The following is a 26,949-nucleotide window of genomic DNA, read 5'->3' as shown; positions in this document are numbered from 1 at the left end:
CATTTCTTCATTTACATTTTATTTTGTTTTTTTCTTTTTGGCTAAGGCGGCATTCCACAGTTACATTTCGATTAACTTCAACAGCCAATTTGTATAACTTAAGCGGTAAATGTATAACATAGTTTAACACTTAGCTATTTACTAAAAATATATATAAATTGTAGACATACATATATAGGAATTGTTGTAATTACATAATATTTATAGTTTAAATAAATTATTTACATTTGCTAATGGATGAGAGTGGCTAAAATGACAAGCTAAATTGGTCCTGAATATTGGCTAATGGCTGTTGTACGTACACTGTTATACAACTGTTATACACTCTTCCCAATTCAAAACTTACAAACTACTTTCGACAAAGTAATCTTTATATATAATAATATTTATGTATATTTGTATATTGATTAATCCTAAGCAAGCATTTTGGCAGCTACAAGTTATTCCCCCTAAACACTCCCTTCCCTAAGAAGTTTTCTTTCTTTCCACGCTTCTTTCCCACTTTATTCTTTTGTTTGAGAACTAACTAAAATAACAATTCTTGTCCTATCATTTTGAGCATTAAAAAGTTTCACTTTAAAGCAAGGCATTTACACAGAAAAAATAACGACTACCTGATACCCTGTACTCAAACCTCGGACAAGCTATGTACGCTAGGTGGCGCCAGCAATGTCGACTTGAGTTAAATATCTTTTTTTTTTAAATCTTTTTACAATGACTACAGGGTATCAAAATTAAACAACAAAAATTGTCTAGATCGACACACACACACGCACACACAATCAAACACACTCCCTCACACACAAACAAACGCATTTACACACTTGGAAATATATAAATATATGTTTTTAAAGGAACTGATGATTTAATTATGTATAACAGTTTAAAGCAGTGCTCCCTCTCGCTCGCACTCACAGCCGTGAAGCAACTACTTTTGCAGAATACTTTTGTCCTCGTATCGAATGATGGCATCGCCAATCTGTTTGCGTGAGGCCAAATGGATGCACTGCTTCCGCCCACAGCTGCTGGGCAACGAAATTGGCAACTTGCCACCGCGTGCCAAATGATTGCGCACATCTAACCCAAAGCGGAGATGGGGCTCAACCGCTCGCAGGATGTGCACCGTATGCTGGGCAGCCACAAACATATCCAGGATGCTCTCCACACCCGACGGACGCTGTGGTGACTGCAGCAGCTGCTCAATATCCAGATCAGAGCGCATGATGGGCAATCCCTGAGAGTCCAACAATTTGCGAGCTGTTAAATATTATATAAAATATATTTAGTAGGAGTTTAAGGTTTGGGTTCGAACCTTGGTTCAATTTCATGCAAAAAAATATTTTAATTTTTATATATTTTTCTCTAAATTTTGAACTAAATATATATATATTTTTTTTTTATAGAAATCAAATTTTCATGTTAATTTAAATTTATTTGCAGATTTAAATATGACTTATTTTAATTCGAAGTCTCAAATCATAGCGTAATATAAGAAAACCATAAAATTTATGTAATTATTTTATTTTCGAACCGAACCTTTTACTTTGGAAAGCGGTTCAGCTTAGGTTTGGGTTCGCAAAGTAAATAATTTCAAGGGTTCGGTTCATGATCTGGTTCAGGCTGCCTAAAAACCCGAACCGAACCGGTTCGACGAGGTTCGGTTCAGAACCGGTTTGCAGCCTTGGTTTAAACTGAATAAAATGGCATAAAATTCTTTATAAACGAATTGTTTTTTATCAAATAAAATATACCAAAAATTAAAAGCTTTGTTGTTAACTGGACTGTTAAAAAACAGGCTTATATCAACCAAGTTTTGGAGTTAACGAATAATGGAGACTCACCTTGAACATAATCGCGACTGTAGAAGGCGATGACATCGTGATTGTGACGATCAAAGTATCCGCTGCTCTGACTAATATCGCAGGTATCGCACTCCTTGCAGAAATGCGCCCAATTGCAGGGATACAACTGGAAACCAATTGGAGCATACACCTGGAATCCCTGTATGGTATTCATCCGCACACGATTGAGAAAATCCGTACGGAACAACATACTAGGTGTGGCCAACAACACGAGCGATTCCAGGCCAAGTTTAGGAAGTGCGAGATCGGCAACAGCCAAGCTGAGCAACTGCCTTGGTCCATACATAGAAGCATGCATTAGCCAATCATCTTCAGCAATTGGAGCACTCAACTCCGATGGCAGCCTTATAGAGACCCAAGCAATGCGAGAACCATCCGTTTTATATTTGGATGATAAGTCGAGTGCGACCTTTTTTAACGTCTTGAAGGGATCATCGTCTCCCTTGCTGGACGAGTCCAGGCGATAAAGGAAGATCTAAAGGAGAAAGACGAATGGAAGTAATTTCAACTAATTACTGAAAGTTAATGATGGCCAAATATATTAACTTATATTCACAGTGGCAATTGCGTATAATGCTCAATAATTTATAACAACACACCTACAGAATTCATGATAATTATCAGCTGTATTTAAAACATTTTTTAGTTTATAGTCAAGTAGTGTTGGTGTGCTTATTATTTCAACCATCAGTGTATGTACATTGTAAATTTGATACCTATCAGCAGACTGTTAAATTCAGAAAGCTGTAAAAGCTTTAACAGTGGAGCTGATACTCAATGTAATTGACATTTGACAGAATGTTAACACTACCATACAGTTTGATAACAGTTAAATGAATATGGTCAAGGGACTCACCAGCAGCAGACTGTTAAATTCAGAATGCTGTAAAAGCTTTAACAGTGGTGCTGATACTCAATGTAATTGACATTTGACAGAATGTTAAAACTACTTTACAGTTTGATAACAGTTATGAGAATATGGTCAAGGGACTCACCAGCAGCAGACTGTTAAATTCAGAATGCTGTAAAAGCTTTAACAGTGGAGCTGATACTCAATGTAATTGACATTTGACAGAATGTTAACACTACTATACAGTTTGATAACAGTTAAATGAATATGGTCAAGGGACTCACCAGCAGCAGGAAAGTATTGTCCTGATTGTTCATGCAAATACGCTCGTATTGTGCCACAAAGTCGAGTGCATCCGGCACCTGATGCTCAAAGGATGGCACCAACAATGCAATTCTTGTACTCTCCGTGACATATGGCGATGGCACAACCTCAACACGTCCCAGGGGCTTAGCCACCTCAAAACTCTTGAGTAGCAGACGCTTTGGGGTGGCGCCCTCATAAAGATTCAAATGCAATTGATAGTCCATGCCGCGAGTGGCATCAAATTTGCGGTAAGCACTGTGCAAACTATGGTAACGCAATTTGGGATGCTTCTGTGCGGCATATTGAAGTGCTATCTCCAGCACTTTGGCAAAGTCCGAGGCATCGATGCGACTGAGCTCGGCCACCGCATGATCCGCATTCGCATTGGGCAGAAAACTGTGCGTCCCATTGAGTAGCTGCCACGTGAGCATGTCGTGTCGCGTCTCTGGGGCACTGGGCGGTGGCACGCCCAATGGCCAACGTATTTCGAGTATCTTATTAGAGATGCTGCCATTCGCAATGCGATACGATTTCTGCTCCAGCTCATAGCCACGTTGTTGCACAAGCTCCAGATGATGCTGCAAATAAGCATAATTCATTAAATTCCATGTTAAAAAAAAATAAAAAAATGTTTATAATTTGTATAAACTAAAAAATAAATACAAATAAATATATAAATATAAATCATTGGTTATAACTAGTTTTTTAAGTAAAAACCGAATTCGTGTGAATTTTCTATTTTGTCAAAACAATTTCATGACATTGAGTTGAATTAAAAATACATCAGTTGATAGTGAAGATATATATGTTTGTGTACGTATTATTTTGACCATGAGTGTTTGCTGTAAGTGAAATTAACACTTAACAGCATGTTAACATTACAGTTTGTTATGGGCTTATGGGAATTTACCTTGGAGTTATAAGCGTGTAGCCGATAGAAATCTGCTGGAGTTTGCACAGGATAAACAGTGGTAGCATTCAGAAATGCCGGCTCCTTGGAGAGAATGCTGAGATCCTTGTTGTGGCGTGTTTTCGTATTCAAAGCATAGCTATATTGACGTATACCCTGTAAAAGATTAGAGGGAGATCAGCAATTTAGTTGGCGCCATCAAATGTTGCATGAAATTAAGTTTGCGTCATAACATAATAATGCCAGACCCTAGTCCAGTTATGAACATGTGTTTTAAAGATCACTTTTGCTGACTAAACAAAACAATTAAGTTCCTTTATCGACGCGTCGCCTTTTACGATCCCATTAAAATCAACTAAGACCCCTCTAATTTTCTCAACACAGCAGTCACATTCCCATTCGCATTCCCATTGCCATTTCCATTGCCAATCCCCTTCCTCTGCCTGTTCCCATTCGCAATCCCATGTAGGATATGCGTGCGGGTTGTGGAAACAGCAAGCGAATAATTAAATTAACATTTCCATGCTAAAAGTCGGCGACTTGTTTCGAGGAGTCAACACACTCTACCAACTCCCTCTCTCTCACTCCTTCATTCTCTCTCTGTCTTCCGCACCAGACTCCGACTCCACTTAGATGACTCTTCCTATTGCACTCAGCATTATTTCGCAGAAAATTCAAACAGTTAATTTGCCGGCACTCATTAATCAATTCAAATGTTCAAATGTTTAAGGAGGAAGCGCAAGTAACGGCACTTTAAAGCTTATGTTGGAAAGGGTAATGCAATTCTAAGATACCCTGTATGCGTGCATTTAAGCTAAAGTTGTACAACATAATTAATTTTTGTTTTTGGAAATTCGACATATTTATTTTTTAAGTGTGTGTGTCTTTTAAGATTTAGTGAAATTCACTCGAAATAAATATGTATGATTTAGGGAGCAATTCGGGGCTTATGTATATGATGAAATTACTTCATAAAGCTAGAAAATATAAGTACAGGAAATTGTTCTTCCTAATTTCCTTGGATGTCAGCATAGGAACTCTTTATGAGACAGACTAGTGACAAGTGTCTTTAAAAATATATGGTACGTTAATAAAGTTAGAAACAATGAAAATAATGGAAAGAATAAAACGCCTACGAGGGAAACTTTAAAAAGACATGTACTATGTATGTTTATTAATTTAAAATGAGCAAGTTTCCATCGTTCTTAAGGACATCTTCTTATAGCATTTCTTCAAATTTTTTTATCAAACAAATCTTTTATCAAGTAATTAAAATATAAAAAATATTTTACCATTTTATGTTCATATTTCGGTCTACTCAAATAACTATACTTCATAGTCGGCACTTTAAAGTTAGCAAGCGAATTACAGAAAATAAATGTCCTGCGATTTATTCATGCAAATCCCGACTTAGTATACCCGTACTTTTATCAAAAGCATGCAAATGTAGTTATTTTTCAAAAAGCTAAAATGCTGAAATCAACACTTTATCACACACGCACACACACACAAACACAGCACCGCATAAAACATAAATCATTCGATGGTGCCTCTCTGCCGCATAAATAAAAAACCAAAATCCAAACAAACGAATTTCAAGTGAAAGACGTGCGTCAAGTTCTTTGGCCCTGCGTTTCATTTCTCCACACACAAATATACATACATACATTCTACAATAGCAACAACAACAAAAACAATTATAATGCTTGGTAAATTGTTTGTGCAAAATGCGATTCCAATTTCGATTTGTTGTTATAATTAACCAAAAAAAAACCCAGCGCAAGTTCAATGAAAAGGAAATGCCACAAAGTTAGGCAATGCATGTCAAACTGTTGGGCTTCAAGCTTTCAACTCGTCACTCTGCTAGTTGTGGGGCAAGTTGTGAAACTCTCTCTTGGAAATTAAATAAACTGACTATCAAGTGCTTGTTGTTTGTTGGTGGCATGTCCAAATGTCTGTTTGCCTGCAACAAAAACGTTTTAGCAAACGAACAAAACTGTTGTTGCTTCCTTAGATTTTCTCTACTCTTGCGGAGGTTATTATAATTTTCTAACAAAATACAGCGGCTCACAGCTTTTTTTAAAAAGCAACTAGAAGAATGTTTAATCAAGTATCAAAAACACACTTAAAGAGATATGAAAATGATTTAGCCGCAGGTTGTTAGCCCTATGTTTTAACTTATCGAATTCAATTTAATTTATTTTTTAAGTATTTTTTTTTTTTTTGTACTATTTTTAGCAATTTAAAAATTAAAAAATTAACCAACAATAATGCACATGCAGACTTCATAACTGACAACTTATTTGATCTACAACACATTATTATTTTTTTGTATTTGAATTGAACTTTAAAATTGAAGGAGATTTAAAGAATATTGAAACACAGATTTGATAACTTTTTTTTTATTTCAACTAAACATATTCAACTTAATAAGCTTTTATAGGAACAATCGGTGAAAATCGATGTTCAGTATAAAAAACTTGGCTGTATCTTTAGATATGTATCCCCACCGATTTCACAGAATATGAATTTGATGTTCTTTTAACTGTACATTCCGAACTAATTTGCCTAAAATGTACATATAATATAGTTCGGTCGAAAATTAAAGCTCTGCAAGCGTATGAAATCTTCGGCGTGCCGTTGAAAACAATTCTTTTCCTTTTTTTTTATTTGTCTTCTCCTCTTTCCGCATCGCATTTCGCTCAGCCGTTGATGCTCTTTTTCAGGGTCACTTTTCTGTATCAATGAACTGATTTTTTTCATTTTATTTCATTTCATTGCTGGCATTCTGTTTGCATGCGTGTGTGTGTGTGTACGTGTGTGTGTGCGTGTCTCTCTGTGCGTCTTTTTAGTCAACGGCAAATTGTTTAAATAAATAAAACAGCGTGTAGGAAGCAACAAAGATCACACGACAAGCAAACGGGCAAATTAACTCGCAACACACACACGCATCCACATACACATACATTTAATACTACACATAGATACAACTGTATGTTTGTTTGCTTCTTTAATGAACGAATTACTGCCGACAACAGTGACTCCCAAACTGTTAACAGCTGCTGCAGACAGATAACGTTTACAGTCTGTTACAGTTGCAGCTGCAAAAGATCTGTGCTAATTGCTGTACATAGTTTTTGTTTTTGTTGTTGTAACTTTGTTCTACATTTCATTCACGTTTTCGTTTGACAGTTGTTGTGGTTTACATTGTGGATGTGAATGCTATGCAGATGGGAACGTATTTAAATCGCCTGTGGATGCCGTATTGCAGCATGTGTTTATAAATTTCGCAATATAAAATTATTTACGAGTATGTTGAACTAAGCGTTACGTTGTACTAAAATGTAGATTCGCTTAAGACATACACATACGCTTAGTCAAGAAAGTACTTTGAAAAAATACAAATTTTATTTGCGTAATATAAAACATTATTTTTTCATCGAATTTAACCATTTAAAAAATAAAAAGCAAATGCATATGTAAATATTTATATTTTTATCAAAACACTTTCTTAACCAAATTTATTTAAATACTATAATGCGTTACTCTGTAGTAAGTTTTAGAGACATTTATAACACATTTTGTAGTGAAAGGGTATAAGTGTAATAAATCTGCTGCAAAAAAAATTAATGCGATTTTATGTACAGTGTTATGTTGCTAACATGCATGTCCTATGAGCTGTTCAGCTGAAAGAGTGTTAATTAACTCATCACAAAATTAGTGGTTCGGGTGTCCGACTAGTTTATGGCTCTTAACTTAAGCTTCTAAGCTCTTAACAGCATGACAGTTAATTACTGAGCAACTTGGCATGCCGTTACATTCCGCACATGCGCAGCTTTTAAACTGCATTTTTTTACAAATGGAAAAATGTCTAAAAAGTATGTATGCATATATAATAGCTTCTTTCAAATATGTGTTAGTATTTAAATTCCATCAGTGCTAAAATCAAAAACACCACTTTTAAAGACATCTCGTTAAAGTTGTAAGTTTATAATAAATAAAAAAATGTCGTGAAAATAAATAAAATGGAAATAAAATTGACAATGAACGCAATATATTTTCGCTTATATTTTCTTATGATTTTTTCAAACTTTTTTTTCTCTTTTTTTGCACATTTTCCTCCTTTTCATACCAAATATTTTTTGAGATCATCACAAACGAAAAATCATACAAATTATAGGCGAAGATATTTTTCAAAAATTTTAGAGAAACTTTTTGCATCAAAAAGTTTTTTGTTTAAGCCCTAGGAAAAAAGTCAAAAAAGTAGATTTTAACATAAATTCAAAATTTGTAATGGGTACTTAATGGGTTGAGCAAAGTTTTGTATCATTCATGCAGACCTTTCCATTGATGCCAAAATGTAAATGAAGTAACTTTAAATAGCGAGTAGATTTAACCCTAGTATTCTGTAAATACTTTTGATCACCCTGTATATGTAAATATTAAGCGCTTATTATGTTTATATGTTCTGATTAACTAAACGCGATGAAGATAAAATTATAATAAATTTAAGATATTTAAGTCAAATTAAATAATTGTTTGCAATTTTATGTTTTATCTAAACTTTTTAAAAATAAAATAAAAATTTTGCAGTAGTCGACAAAGGCATCAAAACTTTAGTTTTTACAAAATCGAATCGGTAACTCACCTGAAAAGTGTCCTGACAGCCTGACACACGACTTGCATACTTGACACATCGGCCAATGTTGACACTGTGATCGCTGGTGATGCCAATGCGGACACATCGTTCCAGATTGTTGCGCATCTTGCGGATGACACTACTGCTGAGGAGAATGCCCGCCTCGAGGGCACAATAGTTGCGATCACTTAGGCCCGCCGCATCCGAATCATCATTCGATTCATCTCCGGCATTATCATCAGATCCTGCTGGTGCATCTCCAGCACCCGCACCCGCACCCGCACCCACACCCGCATCAGCAAATCCACCCGCTCCCCCGCCTCCGGCTCCTACACGTGTCCCGCCCATATACAGATCGAAGGTGATGCTCATATGATAGAGCAATGCATTTAGTTTACGCGCATCGACATAAACATTATCCGGCACTAGCAGAAAGTAATCATAATCATCCAGATAATTGTCAGCTATATACTTGATCACATGGAATGGGCGGCGACTTTCTCGGGTGTCGGTAAACCCGACAATATTCTTCAACTGATAATTGCTCTTCACGCTGTCCGCATTGATGAAGAACTTGATCTTATTGACCAGATGGGCGGTGGTGCGATTAAAGGCGGTCGCAAAGGTATTGATGTTCTCCTGGGAGGTCAGCACACCAATAAAGATCTTCTCCCTTATGCCCAACTCCGAGGAGTAATAACGCGGTCGCATTACATTTTTTACCTGAGAGAAGAAAATTAAAAATAACAATTAGAATCAGACTTGTGCACTGTGGTCGGTCTTGTATGAAATCAGCTGCCAAAAATACTTATAGGTGTGCTATCGCTATGAAACTTTCACAAAAAATCTAGAAAAATATTATAAATATGTAATAAAAAAATTGCGCAGATCGTACCACTCTATCCTGTAGCTTTCATAGGAACGATAGATCGAAAATGAAGTTTTTGTATGAAAAACTTCTTGGTTTTTTTAGATATCTCAACCAATCTCACACAATATACATCTGGGCTGTTCCTATATATTCTGACCAAATTTTGTTCAAATCGGACCACTATATCATATAGCTGCCATAGAGACGATACGTCGAAAATCAAAATTATCAAATTATCTGAGCAAATATTTACTTTAAACGAGGGTAATTAAGACTAGCAGCTACCCTGTACACTATTAAATGAAATTGAAATTATTTAAGATCAATCGAGAAACTTTGTTTTTAAATATAATTATTAATAGTAGTACATAGTATTATTTTTGAATTATGTATTAACAATGGACATACTCAACTTAAGATACCCTTTTAATACCTTTTAATTTGCGTTAATTCGAAATGGGCGAAAGGCAATCTCAAACTACGAGCAACTTACAACAAACATGGGAGACACCATTCTCATACATACATATATGCGACTATAATCTTTAAAAACTTCAAGACAAATAAAATGGGGCTATATAATGTCGGTTGTTCATATTGATTAGATATATGAATTAATACAAAATATATACTTCAAATTGAAAGCCTTTAAGATGATCGATTTAATGCAACAGAAAATGTTATTAATACTAAATATAGAGTTGAAATACCCAAAGTTATTAAATTTAATTTTAAACTGAACACTTTAAAAAAAAGTTCCTTAATCGCAAAAAGTGTACTAACATAAATAAATTAAAACTCAACCTATTGATATAAAAATGCGAAAACAGATCGCTTAATAGAACAATTAAACTCAAGAGTTATGTTCGAAGGGTAAGTGTATCTACATATATCATTATATAGCTATATTTAAGTACTTTGACATAATTAAAATTATCGGAGCAGCTGCATACTGGGCCTGGCCTGCACGTTTGCCCACTTGAGAACTCAAACCGCTAAAAGACCGAGAAATCGAGAGACAGACAGCTCAAGTGGGTACTCAAATTGTGGTTCGCGATGATTACAGATGATTATGTTTATTCATTTATTCATAAATGAAGTACAAGTAAAGGAAATACATTAACAAAATAAGTGGAATGAGTTTATCTATTTTGTATCTAGTTAAAAAAAAAAAAAACGGAGTTCAACGTTCGCCATAAAATGTTTACGATTCTCTTGAGCCGAGTTTCCTGGAAAGAATGTTCATGTATATATGTGAATTTGATCAACTTGCGAATAGTTTAGCAACACGAGTAACTACTGTAGCAGTCACTGCATTCCAATAGGGAATATTAAAAAAATTTGCAATTAAATATTTCATTTTATTTAATTCTGAATACTTTTTATTTTTTGATGTCAAAAACAGTTTACTTATATTTATTTATAAAAAATTTGCATATTTGTGATGATGTGCAAAATATTTGATAAAAATATTACTTTTAAAATAAGCCATATATATTTTTTGTATTGTTTTGAATTGAGTTTTTGTAATCTAAAGTTCTGTTTCGTTTCGTTTACTTTTGTGTAAGGAAGACAGCTACATACATACAGAATTATGGTCAATTACAAGTGCCTAATAATTGGCCACTGTTTATGGGCCTCGTAAACTGGCGGCCTTCGTTCGAGGTCGGACACGTTTTATAGACTCTGACGTCAGTCGCCCACCTGCCTGACCCTTGGAGATTACAATCTTAACTAGCTTCAGTTTTAGTCTTAATATCTTGTGCATCTGCTTCAGCTGCACACTGATACACACACACACACACACACAGTCACTTGTACACTGTCCACATTGTGTTATATGTAAGTGGAGGGGGCGGGGCAATTGGTCGACATTGAAGTGAAGCTTGGTGCAACAATTAGCGCTAATTGCAGTTACTATAAAAACTAATACGTATAACAACTCACTACAAGTACCGCCAGCAAATAACAGACTAATATACACTCTGTAACCAGTTTTATGGTAGTGGAATAAAATAATAAATATTTCTTCAATTTATATATATTTAAATTAATTTATAAAAAAAAAGGAAATTTTTTTAATTAGCTAGAGTGCGATCATTTAAATATTATTAAAATCAGGGAATAACACTAACCGTTTCATTTTTATTACCGGAACTGCAACCGTAACCGATAATAATTCTCCTTCAAGAACCGAAAGCCGAAACGCTTGTACCGGTACGGTTGTGGTAAAGTTGCTAGGTCAAGGAGTTGACAAATTTCCAATTGACATAGCTTGATGAAAACTGACCCGATTTTCAATGCCAAGTTGATCATGATTCGGTCTCTTAACTCATACTTCATTTAATTTTTTTGCATTTAGAAAATTCTACTATTTTTCGACCATCATAAAACAATACTTTAAAATTGAGTCTGAGACGTTTCATTTTTTTGTAAAAAATCATGGTAATTGGACCAAAATTTTGACTTGTAAAATTGGTAAGTCAAAGATTTGACTATCTTCAAACTTTCATAACTTTCTAAAAACTAAACCGATTTTGAAGCGGAACGTCATTTTGATCATGTTTTGGCCTCAAAATGTATCCTGCATTTAAAGTTATTTAATTCCGTACAAAAATAAAAAATTCCCTCTAAATATGGGTTTAGAATTTAATACCATAGGGTCCCCCCTTTGAAATATTGAAAAATGAAAATTTTAAATCTCAAGTTTTCACTTTTAATCAACTCCTTATAGCGTATTTAGTATAAAACAACACTTTAAATTTGATTCTGAGACATTTCATTTTTTTGTAAAAAATCATGTCAAATCGGACAAATATTTTGACTTGTAAAGTTGCTAGGTCAAACGTTCGACTAACTTCAAACTTTCATAACTTTATAAAAACTAAACCGATTTTGAAGTGGAATGTCATTTTGATCATGGTTTGGCCTCTTGATTCATTCTGCGTTTAAAGTTAATTAATTTCTTTAAAAAAAATAACATAACTTAATTTTTTTATTTAAAGCTATCAAAAATAACTCTTATTTAAAATTTTTATTGAAAAAATTAAAAATAAGAGTTATTTTTCAACTTTTACATTAAAATTAATTTAAATTTATTTTCCCAAAATAAAAATTTTATTGCGATATTACACAGAGTTCAAATTTGTTGAGAGTTCAATATATATTTATATCCATACATAAAATAATTGTTCACAGGTTGTCCAAAAATTATTAAGAGTGCCAAAAATAAATATTATTGAAACTAGGGAGTTTTAAGAGTAGAATAATTGAGAGACACTATGCACTGTTACACAACCGGGAGCAAGATACAATACAATTGATAGTAGTAATAGAAGTTGTATCTGGAATAACAGAATTAAATTGTCACTAATTAAGCTTATTTTAGAAATGTTGTACATACCCTTTGTCGGAAATTTGCAAAGGGTATTACAGAAACAAGAAACAAAACTAGCAATCCTTTTGTCGCTTTACTTAAAACTCAACTCAAAACTACATTTAATGAAAGTTAAAACACCAGTGTATACCCTTTGTTCACCACTTGTACAGGGTACAACAAGGTGCAAGTGTATAAAGATCACTAGAGCAATGCCTTTGCCTTCAGCTATGATGATTGGTAAATCAATGCAACTTCATTATGCCTAAATTTATTAATTGTCAGGGGTAGCAGTCGAGTCTTAAAGCAACGTGATAATTAGCTAATAACCTGGCCAATGCACCCCATTAACCCCTCCTCGCCGGTGCGTCTGTAAAGTAAGCGTAAATCCAAGATGACCTTGTGCTGAAATTACGGCACCACATGCTACGGCAGCAGCCGCCGTAGATACATCCATATACGTAATTAATAGTGTAAATATCTAAACACAACACACACTGCACAAACACACACACACACACACTATAGGTAATGGGTAAACATTTGCCAAACCACAAATGGATTACCCCCTCCCTACGCTTCCTCTTTCCACCTAAAAAAATCTTTATATTGATTCCATATATTCTTTTTACTTATGGGAGCTAAATGAAAATACTTTCCAAAATTATGTAGATGCTTGTATTTAGGTGTATGTACATATATTGGAAAATGATGCATTGAAATTCTGCGAATTTCCAAAATCGAACGAAATTTTGATCGCTTAAAGCTGATGCACGACGCCCAATATTCCTGAAAACTGTATTTGCTTTGGCATTTCGCAGTTTCTTATGAATTATGATGGTGAATCAACAGATTGGGAAAATACACTCATCTATTTTATTAACAAATTAGGCTAAATTTAGAACTGAACTGATCATTGAATAAAGTTTTTTATTAAAGCTATATTTTTTAAAGAAATCTGAGTTTAAGCCAATTGCCATAAATAAAATCAGTTGGCTAAACTTTCTTATTGTACTACAACTTTGACACTAGGCAAACAGAAAATTGCAAATTAAAAGTAAAATCAGTTAAGGAAGCATCTTAATTGATTTATTCTACACATAACGAAGTCAGCGCCTAAACCAGTTGTGAATTGGAAACGAAATACGTTCAGAAATCATATCGATTATATATTAAAGCAGATGCGTAAGTTTATTCGCTGCACGTGGCTGTGCAATCTCATTAAATTTGATTTGTTTTAAGAAATTGTTGGAAATTGATAAGACAATGAGTTGAAGCCCCGGCAACCTTGTGACGTAAGAGGAAGTGAAAAACGTTACGATGAGCAACTACGAATACGAATATTTTCAATTGATAGTTTTGTGGTGGCAAAACATACTAACAAAACAGAATTTACAACAAATAGCCACACTTTTTTCCCTCTTTTAAAGTGTTCGCTTTTTATCAGTAGCCGAAAAAAAAACAATTTTTGTTGTCTTATCAAAAGCGAGGCAACGTCACCAATGACAACGACAACTATGAATATTTCAATTTCCATTTGAGAAAATGTTAATTAAACATTGATATTGAATTATGTTTATTTGTTCAGTTGGCCATCGAATAGTTTGACCCACCTTCCAATTGAGCGATCCACCTGGTTTACAATTTACATTTAGCAGTCCCCTTCATTCAAATAACACTCACACTTGAATGATGACTCAAACCATGGTTCAAGTTGACTGATTATATGGCCTGGCAAATGGCTGCGGTTTCTGGTTCAGGTTCGTTTTCAGTTACAGTTTCTGGTCGGCATTTGGTGTAATAAATCTTGAGATAACTTTTGCCACGAGCACTTCGTATATGGCCCATTTATATGGCGGCTACTTTGGGTGCTCTTCCAGCAAAAGGCAAAGCCCAAGGGCTAATGAATGAATGCGTCAAGAGTATTCGTTTGAATACGCAGAGGGTCTGAATCATTCAGATAAAGATGCAATTTCAATATTTAATTGAGTTTTTTTGTGTCACCTAATATGAAGTTTACAATGGGTTGAAAATTATGTATATTTTTATGCAAATGAATACATACATATAAATATGCTCGTATTTATTGGGATTGCAAAGTGCTTCTCCTTATAGTGTATTTCGAATACATTTGCTTTGAGAAATGCTTTGCAGTATGTCATACTGTTAAGATTATTCCGCTTCAAGTGTTTTCAATTACTTCAGTTGCAGTCCAATGTTTCGAATAACTCGAATACATTCATTTTACTTTCAGTAACTCTATTTGACTTAACAAATTTTTGCAAAGATAGTTTCGCTTCTACTTCTTAATATCACAAAGTATTCAGTTTCAATAATTTATAAATATTTCAACTACTTAATTCAAATGAATTCACCTGTTTCATGTTATTCGAATGTATTTGCTTTGCTTTTTCAAATTATTTGCGACTCGTCAAAGAGCTGTAAAGCTGCGTGAATTGATTCTCAATAAAAAATACAGCACAAATAAATGAAGTAAATCAATTCAAATCAAATGATTCGAATGTTTTAAGTAATTCGACTGCATTCGTTTGCTTTTTAAAATTATTTTCAATTCAACAAATAGCTGTCAAGCTGTGCAAATTGATCCGCAATACAATACACCACAAACAATCAAAGTTAATCAATTTCAATCAAATGATGAATGATGAACTTATTTGAGTGCATTTTAATGCTTTTAGTTTCCCTACAGTTAGTTAGCCTACATCTAAGCATCGAAAAAGTGCAACAGATTATAATAGGCACATATACATGATATGTATGGATATAGATAGTTAAGTACGGGTAAATGGAATGATATATTGCATGTGTCCCAATCTCAGTTCGTTTTCAATCGGGCACAAAGCCAAGTAGTCACTATGGCATTGCATTGGATTTGACAAATCTTAATTGAAACAAGTGCGCAGGCGGTGGCTACGAGTTTGTTTGCTACATATCAGTGGAGGTGATGGTAGTGGTGATGCTTTGCCGGTTGGTGGTTCAGTTGGGTCGACTAAGTCTCGCGCTTATGACAATTAATTGAGAGCGCTGTTGTGCACACACACACACACACACACAAGTTCACATAGACATATATCCACTTATATTTAGATCTATAAATATGTATCTACATATATACGTAAGTATGTGGGCCTTAAGCCGGAAATGCGACGCGCTTTTCAATTAAGGCAACAGCTAAAGCTGCTCAATAGACTCACTTACTTAGTTATTGCGTCTGGGTGAGCTCTATCTAAATCAAAAGTATATCAACTGTGTCTCTTTATGACTAGACGATCAAAGCTCTTGACATATACACACATACCTCTATGTACATATGTGCTTGACATAGATCGAACGGTAAGCTAACATTTCACGAAACTTTAAAGCTCCTTGAATTGTTGAAAACTAAAAAGACGACAGAGAGTTAATAGATCAAACGTCAGAAATGTCTGGGAAAATATTACAAATTAAATGCGAGACTTATATAACCTCTAAGCTTGCTTCCATCCTTAAATTTCTAAGAAAGTTTTAAGCTTTTAAGTTTTTAAGTTTCATTGTTACTTTAAATTTATTTGCATTCTTAAATTGTTGAGAGAGAAAGTGGGAGAGAGAGAGAGAGAGAGATAGAGAGAGAGAGAGAGAGAGAGAGAGAGAGAGCAAGAAAGAAAGAGCTGCTGGAACAAACCGTACATTATTGATCACAGATAGAATCATAAATGCTAGGTTTTAAAAAAAACCTAAAAAGCTCCCCCAAGTTTTCTACAGCTTTTAAGCTCCCTTTCATCCTTAAATTTATAACAAATATGAGAAAACTGATATTTTAATTTAGGTTGAGAATTAATTGGGTGAAAATATAAATATATATGTTGATAAAGCTTAACTTCTATTAACTATTTTAAATAGCTTAGGTAAGATTATACTTTTTCGAAGAAGATTTTATTTAAGTCAAACAAAGCTCGTCTCAATCAAGTAGCTTGTTTTATGATGTGGCATGATCGTATATAAGAGTCTGTGATGCTATTGATCCTGTGACTGTTGCTATGCTTATCGGTTGATCAGCTGATCAGTTGACCAGTTGATCTACTGACAACATGACAATCGTGTTTTTTACTAAACCTCTTCGGGGTCTTCGCTTGTCAATGCTGTACGTTGAGCGTACTTTCCATATATTGTATATAGTACTAATTGATAAGAATGGGTTTTATTTTTAGACAGCGTGTGTGCTCCATGGACAGGCCTGATAAGTGGTACAAGTTATGAATTGAAACTGTCACGGAGCAAACACAATTGCCGAGCATTTATTGAAGCAACAAAATTGAACGGGTAATACAGCTCTATTTCTATCTATTTGGCATGACCATTGCCATGCATACCCCCATTGAGCATATACTTATCAAATAGATAATCGCCAAGATCATCCTGAGCCCTCTCCAATTGCCTGATATAGTCGGCCAAGACCTTCTGGCCATCGACTTGCTCCTGCAGAAAGTTGGCCTCAATAAAATCACAAAGATTTGGATCATTTTCTTTGCTAGCCAATGCATGGACATCCAATAAATGTTGATTAACCTCCAATTCCATTTGCAGTGCATGTTTAAGGGCCGACAAACTATCCGGAAAGCAGGGCACGGGTTCCGGAACGGCACTAAGTTTAATAAGGCCTCCACGTTTGTTCATATATTTCATAATTTTCTCGGCATGTTCACGCTCCTCGGCGCTGGCCTTCAGAAAAAAGCCAGAAACACCTGGAGAACTAACGTCGGCACGATCGAAATGAAAGGCCTATCAAAGTTGCGCAAAATACAGAAAGAATATTAAAATTAATGCCGCATCTTTAAACCATTTAATTGCCACCTACCATAGCCAGATATTGATGACACGCCTTTAGCTCCATATTGATTTGATCGTTCAGTTTTTGCTCACAACTTTTGCCAAAATTTTGACGCATTATCATGCACATATGCCGTGTGATCAGACGAAAGCAATGGACCATATTTCTAGAGGTTTAAACTTACTTTATTATACCAAAATTTAGCAAAAAAAAAATAAAATTGAATTTAAATGTGTTTTTGTTTTTTTAGTTTCTGATGTTTATCTGACTTATGCCTGCATAGCTACTAGGTCGATCAATCAGTTAGCATTTTGTTATAGTACTTAGCTTAGTTTAAGTCGGCATTGCCCGTGTATCTTCATTACCGTGATTGGCCAAAAATTCTTACACAAAAATATTTCAATAAGTGTACCTTCAATAGAAAGTGTGGATGTTATATAATTTTTCACAAAGTTTTTCCCTTTTCAAGCATTATTTCTTCATTAGGGCATAAACCCCTAAAAATCAATTCATAATGTTACATGATTTCCAATCATTCAGTAGAGGTAATAAAAAAATAGGCTTTATTGAAAAGCTAGCCAGTCATAATTAAATCAAATAATTTATACTAAATCAGAAATTTACTTAATTATTTTGTTGTATTTTTTTATACTAAAAGTTATCAACAAAAAATATTAAACAATTCTTTAAGACAAAAATAAAAAAGAAAAGAGTTTAAATTAACAAAATTTTCAAAATTAAAATTTGGGAAAGCTTCATTGTATCGAAGTTTACTGTACAGAGAGGTTCGACTGTTTTAGAAAGGGAATCGTTTCGGATTCTGTCGCATCGTCCAAGATATTGTGTTATGTCGGGTCATAGTTTAAAGTACCGATCCGACAGCTATGATTTCACTTTTTTTTTTTCATTTAATTTTGCTTGTCTTCTTTTTGTTTTACTGTGTCGCCGGGCACTTAGTCAGTGTACACACACAAACACAAACACACACACACACATACACACACTCAATGTGTGTTTACTTAGGCTACAACAACAACATTAACAATGTTGCGCGTTAAGTAAACTCAGTTATTGTCATTTATTAAGTGAATGGAAAACGACTTTTTGCTCAAGTTTTTTGTCTACGAACGAGTTTCAAATATATATTATCTCTATCTCTGTCTTTGTCTTACTCTGTTTCTATATCGTACATTTTTGAAGTAAGTAACTTACGCACATTAAAACACACACACACACGCACACCATTAAAATACACAGTGGGCACATAAAGTTGATATAATAATAGCATAAAAACATTAATTTTAAGCATCGGTAGTTGTTGCCACACGAAACGCAAATCATCGTTAAACTCAAAACATTTTCAACATTGACCAGATGAGTGAAACTACTTTTCCAGTTTAATTACACACAGCTGGTGGTTCCAAGACATTGTACATTTGCATTGATATCCGTTAACGGTTATCGCTAAGCAGTTGCAATATAAATCTAAAAGAATCACTCAAGTTAATCCATAAAATTTGAATGAATATCCTGTTGATTAAATCGACCCGACAACATAACATATCAGTTGATAATGCACCTTAAAACAAACCAGATACTACAATAAACTCCTTGTCAGCACTATTTTAACTCTTTTGTAACTTAAACTACCAATGTCTCTATTTCATCTGCATTTTATTTGCATTTTTAGCTACTTTATCTCAATAGATGCCGTTAATATCAATAAAAATCGTAAATTAATATAAATTTCAATTTGTTAACTTGTTGTTAACGAATTCGCCATGCCAATTGAATTGATGCCACATTAGTTTGATGGGCAATCATTTGCCAAAACCATGATTAGCTTAACTCGACTGTTGTTCGCTTTGTGGCTAAAATGCCTCGAGAACTCACAACCAATTGGACGATATGCATTATCTGTAGTGGAGAACTCCAACACCAAATTTATCAAGTTATTAAAATATTTTTTTGTTTTTTGTTTTTTTATTTTACTAATTAAAACGCAAACGTTTGCATTGTTAACTGAATAAAAAACGAGAGACAAACAAAACGCAAATCGCACGAGGTGAAAAAGGGAAAAATAAATAAGTAAATTTATATTTTCAGGGTGTCGATTGAATGTATACCCTTTAGTTGCATGATTGTTAAGTTGGATATGAATTGAATTGGATTGTGGGTAGAAATTAAAGAACTGATCGGGAATATGTGAAACATCTTGAATTAGCATCTTATAGATAGCACAGAATATATGTAGAGACAACGAAAAAGATTGAAGGAAGAATCATGAACATGTGAATCCAAATTATATATTATTAGTTGTTAAATGTGTGTTTCATTTTAGCTGTTTCTGGATAATAAGCAGCATGATATATGAAAAAAGGATACCCTCAAGGCTATTAATATATTTAAAATGTCATTCCGAATGTCGTTAAAAAGTTCTTTCAATAAATCTATAATTTCATTCCTCTTGTTTCCAGCTCAAAGTTTGCCTAAATCAAAGAAGAGGAAACTTTCAGAATTCGGAAAGAATAATAAGCAGGGTATATCAATATTTAATTGATATTCTTTGGATATTTTTCATGTTTACTCGTATTTAATTCAATAAATTTTGCTGCGTTCAATTTATGGTACACACATATGTACACACAACTACTGTACATACATATATGCATGTGGATATTTATTAAAGTGTGGCATGATGCATGATCAGCTAACGTTATATTTACTTGACTCTGGTTTATAATTGAAATGCGTTTATTTATTTAAATGTAATTTATGCGCGCGCCACTGGAATTTTTGTTCATCGCCTGTTTTATAAGTAGTTTTCTTTTTTTCTTTTTTCGTTGTTTTTTAATATACTTTTTTTTTGTGGATCTGATCATGTTTTTTTGCAAACGATGCAAATATTCGCACATATTTTAAATCGCATTAAAATGTAACTGTTGACAATTTTCCAATTGCCATCAGACTGTTAACAGCTAACAGTAGCATTCACACTGACTGTCAAACTGTGAGATGCATGGTTGAAATTGCTGCTGCTGCGCGCCAGGTGCTAATTGTCTAGAAGCGACTAGCAAATGATTATTATTGTTGTTGTTCTTGTTGTTATTTGGTCATTGGACTCGCTGCTAGGTTAAAATCTTGCACGTCTTCAGCTGGCTAAGTCATAATGTACAAACTTAGGCCATGATAACAGCAATTGAAAGCAAATGACGTCTGCACTGACGATCGTTATATGTATATATATGTACAATGTACATTTATATGGGCACAGTTGGTCAAGTAATTATTTTGACAAGTGAAAATTCAAATATTTGCTTATTATTTTAAAAAAAAAATAAGCTCAATGGATTTCCTTTATTATGGTTTTTATTAACAAAAAAAAAAGAAAACAATCAAAAGAAAATATGTTTTTTTTACAAAATTCAATTTGCGAATATTTTGTATTTTGTCGAAACAATTACTTGACTAACTTTAACATACATAAGTGTATTTCCCACCCAAAATGAGGAAAGGCGAAGTACGAAAGCGAAATACGATAAGCCAGAAGGTCAATAAATTGCTTCATATAATGAGCCATGTGCACCAATACAGACAGACGCTCAACACTCAACACACATACACATTTGCATTTGCATTTGTATATGACAATTGCTCTCGCACTCTCTTCGATTACTGATCTCTGATTTCTGATTGGTGAGTGACCCACGTGCAAATAACACACTGATCAATTTGCAAGAGCAGAGGAAAGATTATGGCTGGGATGTTGAAGTGAGAGGGGTAATGCTTGAGTTTTATTTTTTTGGTGACTTACCGGCTTTTTGGCCGCCAGCGGCTTGTTGATTAAATTCAAATGTGGCTCAAAATCCTGGCCAAAGCGTTCGATAAATAGGTTCTCGGCCGCCTCCTGTGGACATTCCTCCTGCTGCACCAGCTCCCAAATGTCCTGCGGTATATAGCGACTGAGCACCAGGCCCAGCAACAGTCCAATCACAAAATAATGATTGCGACTCCACGCGGACGGTCTACGCATGTTTCAGGCGTCTTGCAAATGAAGTCACATACACCGTACACATACACATTGACACGCACACGCACATATAGGATGCTGATGCTCAACGATGTTGTTGTCATGTGTACATCTTTGTTGTTGTACGCACTGCTTCTGCTTCTTCTTTTGCCTGGACTTGTTGCTTGCCGCCTGTTGCTCCGTTTCCCTTCGATTCGTTTTTTATGTTCGTTTCTTTTCTTTTTTTTTATATTTATTTTGTGTTTTTTTACCGCAAGCGATAAGCGGGTAGAGAACTCAAACAAGTGCTCTCTGACTATGCCGGCTAATTTTGGCACTAGCGCTGTATTGTTGTTGTTATAGTTGTTGTTGCTGTGCAGCACGCACTTGTGTATCGATGTTGTTGTTGAACTAAAGCCGATGTTTGCTTTTGGCGCATTTTTAATACAAATTCACAAGTACACAAGTCATATTTACACACACTAACACTGTATTGCACAGTTTACACTTTAATTCATTTGAAGACGCTAATGCTACGAAAATATATAAAAAAAATTAATTCAACAAGCGCAAAGAAGCGCCGCCTGGCCGCCGCACACCGCGTAACGTAAAAAAATGGGATTCTTTATCTGCATTTGTTTCGCATTTTTAGCAGCGTACCTTGTTATGTTAGCCGGCTGTAATGCTTAACTGCTAACTGACTGTTATCTTAAAATGATCTGCCAACTGGCCGCTTTTATTAAGTATGCTGATTACAGATCATGTGATAAAATAATAACTTTTCAAATACAAAATGTTCAAACAAAAGTGCTGTAATTTTTTTAATTATTCAAATAAATATATATATTAAAAATACATGGCAATTATAGTATATTGCGATATTAATTGACATGGTGTGCGTACTGGCCTTATGTTAAAGGAGGTTTGCAATGTTTAACATAATGCTCTGCATTGCGTTAGCATTAAAGTATGCTCTTTTTGTCGCTCTGTTATCTCTATTTTGCGTTACTTACTTTTCAATACTCCACCTATGTGTGGTCTTTGCGAAATTTAAATGTGAGCTTATTTGAAGTTCATTTAGCAATAAGTTAGCAATAAATAGTTAAATTTGGTGAAAATTTTAAATACGATATTAGATAAAGTAAGGGTGAAGGCAAATATAGTTCTTAATTTAGACAAATAAATAAAGAAAAAACATTTGGAATAAGGCACTGAAATGAAAAATGATCTAGATCAGTTTTCAAGATTGCCAGACGTTCAATTAGCTGTAATTTTTTTTTGCCGTGTGGCAACGTCTTTCAAAAACAGATTCATAAAATCCAAAAAAAAAAAAAAAAATACATAAACCATATAGAATTTCTCGAATGGCTGTGGTTGTGCTTGACAATGGTGCGTACACAGCCAAAGTGGGACTTGCCACACAGGAGGAGCCCCAAGTGGTGCCCAATTGTATAATGAAGGCGAAAAGCGAACGACGCCGGGCATTTGTGGGTAATCAAATTGAGGAATGTCGCGATACTTCAGCGCTCTATTACATCCTGGCGTTCCAGCGTGGATATCTACTCAATTGGGACACTCAGAAAACCGTGTGGGATTACATATTCAGCAAGGAAGGCATCGGATGTACGCTGGAGAATCGCAATATTGTCATCACGGAGCCACAAATGAACTTCCAGAGCGTCCAGGAGGCAATGCTCGAGATGCTGTTCGAGGAGTATCGTGTGGCTGGAATGTACAAGGCGACAGCTGCTGATCTGGCTGCCTTCAATTATGTGGCAGACAGTGAGGAGCGCACCACAATGCAAAACCTCAACTGCATCATTATCGATGTGGGCTATAGCTTCACGCACATTGTTCCATTTGTGCTGGGACGGCGAGTGCTCGAGGGGATCAGGAGGATTGATGTCGGTGGCAAGGCGCTAACGAATCACCTTAAGGAACTCATCTCCTATCGCCATCTAAACGTCATGGACGAGAGTCATGTGGTGAATCAAATCAAGGAGGATGTTTGCTTCGTAGCCGAGGACTTTAAGGACATGATGAGTGTGCATCACAACGAGAAGCGGAGGAGAGAAGTGGCCGTTGATTATGTGCTGCCCGACTTTACGACTGTGAAGCGTGGCTATATACGCGTGCCTGGCCAGCCGCGTGAGGATGAGGAGCAACAACAAATGGTTCCATTGTGCAATGAACGCTTCACTGTGCCCGAAGTGCTCTTCAATCCCTCGGATATTGGTATATCACAGGTGGGCATACCAGAGGCCGTTGCGGATGCACTTCAAGCGTGTCCCTGGGAGGCACATCGCGAGCTCCTGCTTAATATTCTAATTGTGGGCGGCAGTTCACAGTTTCCCGGCTTCTTGCCACGCCTCAAACGTGACCTGCGTGCTCTAGTTCCCGATGATCTGGAGGTATCCCTCATTTGTCCAGAGGATCCGGTGCGATACGCTTGGTATGGCGGCCGGGAAGTCGCCACCAGTCCAAACTTTGACGAGTTCATTTATACGCGAGACGATTACGAAGAGTTTGGCATCCATGGACTGCAGCAGCGCTAATTGGCAATCTTTAATTTTTTTTAAACTAATTTAATAGGCCTATAATTTATTTGTATAGCTCGTAAATTGTATAGATATGTGTATTAAAGAAATAGCCATTGCAGTGTGTGTCCCTTAAAAAAAAAAACCTGACTTTTCATGACTTTTTAGGAGCAAGGGAATTCAGGGCGGTACAATCTTGGTTTGAAAAAAAAAAAAATGAATATTTTATTTTCTCGAATCCATTTCCATTTTTAAAAAAAATTGCAGATCATGAAATAATTTTGTATTCATTGCAATTATTTTCATCCGAGCCAAAGATTTTTTCTAAAGCAATTGATCCGATTTCGGGATTAAATAGATTTTTAAGGGAAATTAGGATATCTTCAATAAGAACATCGATCAACTTTCGAGTTCATTTTTCTGTATTTCAATAAAGCTAAAGACACACAATTGCTTTAACATATTTTATGTTTATATTTGAACTATATACATGCTAATACATATATACGTATAATGTTATTTTAACAATTACCTAAGAACAGAGTCAAATAAAGTCATTTGCAGACCGATTGCTATTTAATTGTATGACTAAAATGTAACTACAGAAAACAAATCTTAAGCATATTTAATTCTTCATTTTTTTTTTAGTACAATTGATTGGTGTCGCATGTGGCACAACACTTTGTTTTGAGGAAGCACCTTAAAACAATTGCCCATATTTCGCAAATAACAGTTAGAAAAATTAACAAGCTGTAATCTCTACGTAAACTTAGATAATTTAGGTGTTTCTATTTTGCGAGGCGGGTGCGGTTCTGTAGAGATAATGGCACTGGATTCATCTCTCTCTACATGCTGAACGATTCGCCGCAACCACAGGTGCCCTTAATATTCGGATTGTTGAACACAAACTCACTCGAGAGTTTCGATTCCACAAAATCCATTTCGGTTCCTGCAAGAAACAAACACAATTAACAATATAAGCAGCATGTGTATACCCGGTACCAGTCTCTAAAAAAATTATTGTTATATATTATTTATTTTAGTTATCCAGTAGTAAAAGTTATTTTTATATATAAAAATTTGTTGAACTTAAGGTAGTCAAAAAACTTGATCTGCATATGTTATACAACAATTAAGAAAACAAATTTTGACTTTTCAATAATATCCAATACAATACCCCCGAAGTTCATCTTAAAACAGTAAAAATTATGCATTAAGTTTAGTTAATGTTTTAGTTAACTAAATGAAAGATATTCTGATCTAAACGTATGTAAAATTAATTTCATTACAACTTAAATTTTAAATCTATCATTTGGTTGAAATTGCGAGCATATTTATATTCTACTTGAAAATAAACAGGAAAAAATTCACATAAGTATGTGTATTTTATTTTTGAAAAATATTTAACTTATGTTGTAAGGATAGTAAAAAAAATAAAGTATTTTTCCATACACATGTTTTGTGAATTTTTTTCTTTGTTGAAACGAAAAACCCAAAGTAAAAATTAAGAAATATTAGTAAGCTAAAATTTAAACCGCCCCCTATTTTGATTCTTCCCACAATCGGACTTTATACTTAATAACTATAAAGACTATATGTATGTACATATATAATATACTATATTGTATATGATACGTCCCACACTGACTGTTACATTTAAATAAAGTGAATGCCTGCTTGGTACAGGGTATTGTTCTGGAAGCAATTGAAATTATATAGCGAGCTGCACTTGCCTAGCAAAGATAGTTGCGCCTTCTTGTCAATAAACACCTTGATGCCGTCCTGCAACACTTCCTCGTCCATTTTATCTGATTGGCAAATGACACACATACAATCAGTAAAATACAGGCGATTAATCTATGTATCTATCTGCTTACCTTTGCTGTTGGCATAGTCGAGTGTGTAGGAAAGTCCATTGCATCCTCGTTGACGCACACCAACCTTGAGACCGATCTGCAAGCAAGTCTCAATGAAAGCCAAACTGAACTAAAACACCACTTATTGCATACTTACAACACCTGGCTTATCCTGCAGCAGTGATTTGATTCGTTGCACTGCAGCTGGTGTCTGCAAAAAGACACCAAAACAAAAGGTAAACAACAATGTATTGGATGCATCTTTTTGGCTGTTACTTCATCACATACGTATGCGAATTTCATCACAATATATGTGGCACTTACCAGCGTTAATGCGGCTCGTGTCGCTATTAATTTGCGTCCTGTAACAGCGCGCACCGTTGCTGTTGCCACAACACGTGTTGCCATTTTATTTTCGAGATTTATATAATTTGTTATTGCTTACAATTTCAACAATTTCACAGAGTTTCGAAAAGTGTTTACTAACACTAGAGATGAATAGAATATACAGTGCTGCCAGCATGTTAGAGAAAAATTTGCTGTTTCTGGCTGGAAAGCATCCGTAAAATAGCTGAAATCTTGCATCGCAAAAGCTAAAAACTAACCAAAGCACGGGTGGCAGCTTTGAACGGTGTTGAAGCCAGCCACAGCCATTTGGAGAATTTTTTATAATATTAGTTCATTAAATTAATTCCAAAAATTTTAAAAATTCTACAACAATTTGCACAATCTGAATATTGGTCAAAGTCCGCGAAACAAGCCTACCTGCAAGCCCGTTTTTTTTTTGCCACAAAAAAAAAACAAGTCAATGCCAAAAATGGAAACTTGACAATTGTATAAATTTTGTAGAAAATTTCTAAATTTTAAAACTAGAATTTTTTAAATTTTTGCAGAATTTTCGTTAA

At 34.8% G+C, this 26,949-nt stretch overlaps 4 protein-coding genes across 5 annotated transcripts; 1 reads left to right on the top strand and 3 right to left on the bottom strand.

The window, feature by feature from the left end:
* Positions 1 to 14: 14 nt before the first annotated feature.
* LOC117793780 (chondroitin sulfate glucuronyltransferase) lies at positions 15 to 22,250 on the bottom strand. Its single transcript, XM_034634175.1, has 6 exons — positions 21,457 to 22,250; positions 8,577 to 9,290; positions 3,929 to 4,084; positions 2,997 to 3,596; positions 1,842 to 2,337; positions 15 to 1,257 (listed from the first exon to the last, which is right to left on the bottom strand). Exons 1-6 carry the CDS (start codon positions 21,673 to 21,675, stop codon positions 929 to 931), a joined length of 2,514 nt encoding a protein of 837 aa, XP_034490066.1. The 5' UTR covers positions 21,676 to 22,250; the 3' UTR covers positions 15 to 928.
* Positions 17,011 to 17,844, bottom strand: LOC117793782 (ferritin-2 heavy chain). The gene is made up of 2 exons (XM_034634177.1): positions 17,670 to 17,844; positions 17,011 to 17,593 (listed from the first exon to the last, which is right to left on the bottom strand). The coding sequence occupies exons 1-2, from the start codon at positions 17,802 to 17,804 to the stop codon at positions 17,156 to 17,158; spliced, it is 573 nt and encodes a 190-aa protein (XP_034490068.1). The 5' UTR covers positions 17,805 to 17,844; the 3' UTR covers positions 17,011 to 17,155.
* A 618-nt stretch (positions 22,251 to 22,868) lies between the features above and the next one.
* On the top strand, positions 22,869 to 24,333 carry LOC117783438 (actin-related protein 6). Its single transcript, XM_034620847.1, has one exon. The coding sequence runs from the start codon at positions 23,016 to 23,018 to the stop codon at positions 24,204 to 24,206; it is 1,191 nt and encodes a 396-aa protein (XP_034476738.1). The 5' UTR covers positions 22,869 to 23,015; the 3' UTR covers positions 24,207 to 24,333.
* A 455-nt stretch (positions 24,334 to 24,788) lies between these two features.
* LOC117782575 (iron-sulfur cluster assembly 1 homolog, mitochondrial) lies at positions 24,789 to 26,528 on the bottom strand. Of its 2 annotated transcripts, none has more exons than XM_034619602.1 (5): positions 26,369 to 26,528; positions 26,202 to 26,255; positions 26,066 to 26,141; positions 25,922 to 25,999; positions 24,789 to 25,137 (listed from the first exon to the last, which is right to left on the bottom strand). In XM_034619602.1, exons 1-5 carry the CDS (start codon positions 26,450 to 26,452, stop codon positions 25,034 to 25,036), a joined length of 396 nt encoding a protein of 131 aa, XP_034475493.1. In that variant the 5' UTR covers positions 26,453 to 26,528; the 3' UTR covers positions 24,789 to 25,033. The 2 variants fall into 2 exon arrangements, with proteins under 2 accessions (XP_034475493.1, XP_034475497.1); XM_034619606.1 differs by having other exon boundaries at positions 25,922 to 25,996; positions 26,369 to 26,526.
* Between the last annotated feature and the right edge of the window lie 421 nt (positions 26,529 to 26,949).

Source organism: Drosophila innubila, chromosome X (genome assembly GCF_004354385.1).
Source record: "Drosophila innubila isolate TH190305 chromosome X, UK_Dinn_1.0, whole genome shotgun sequence".
Taxonomy (NCBI): Eukaryota; Metazoa; Arthropoda; class Insecta; order Diptera; family Drosophilidae; genus Drosophila; species Drosophila innubila.
Note: the sequence above shows the minus strand (reverse complement) of the source record. Positions and strands in the feature narration are given on the sequence as shown.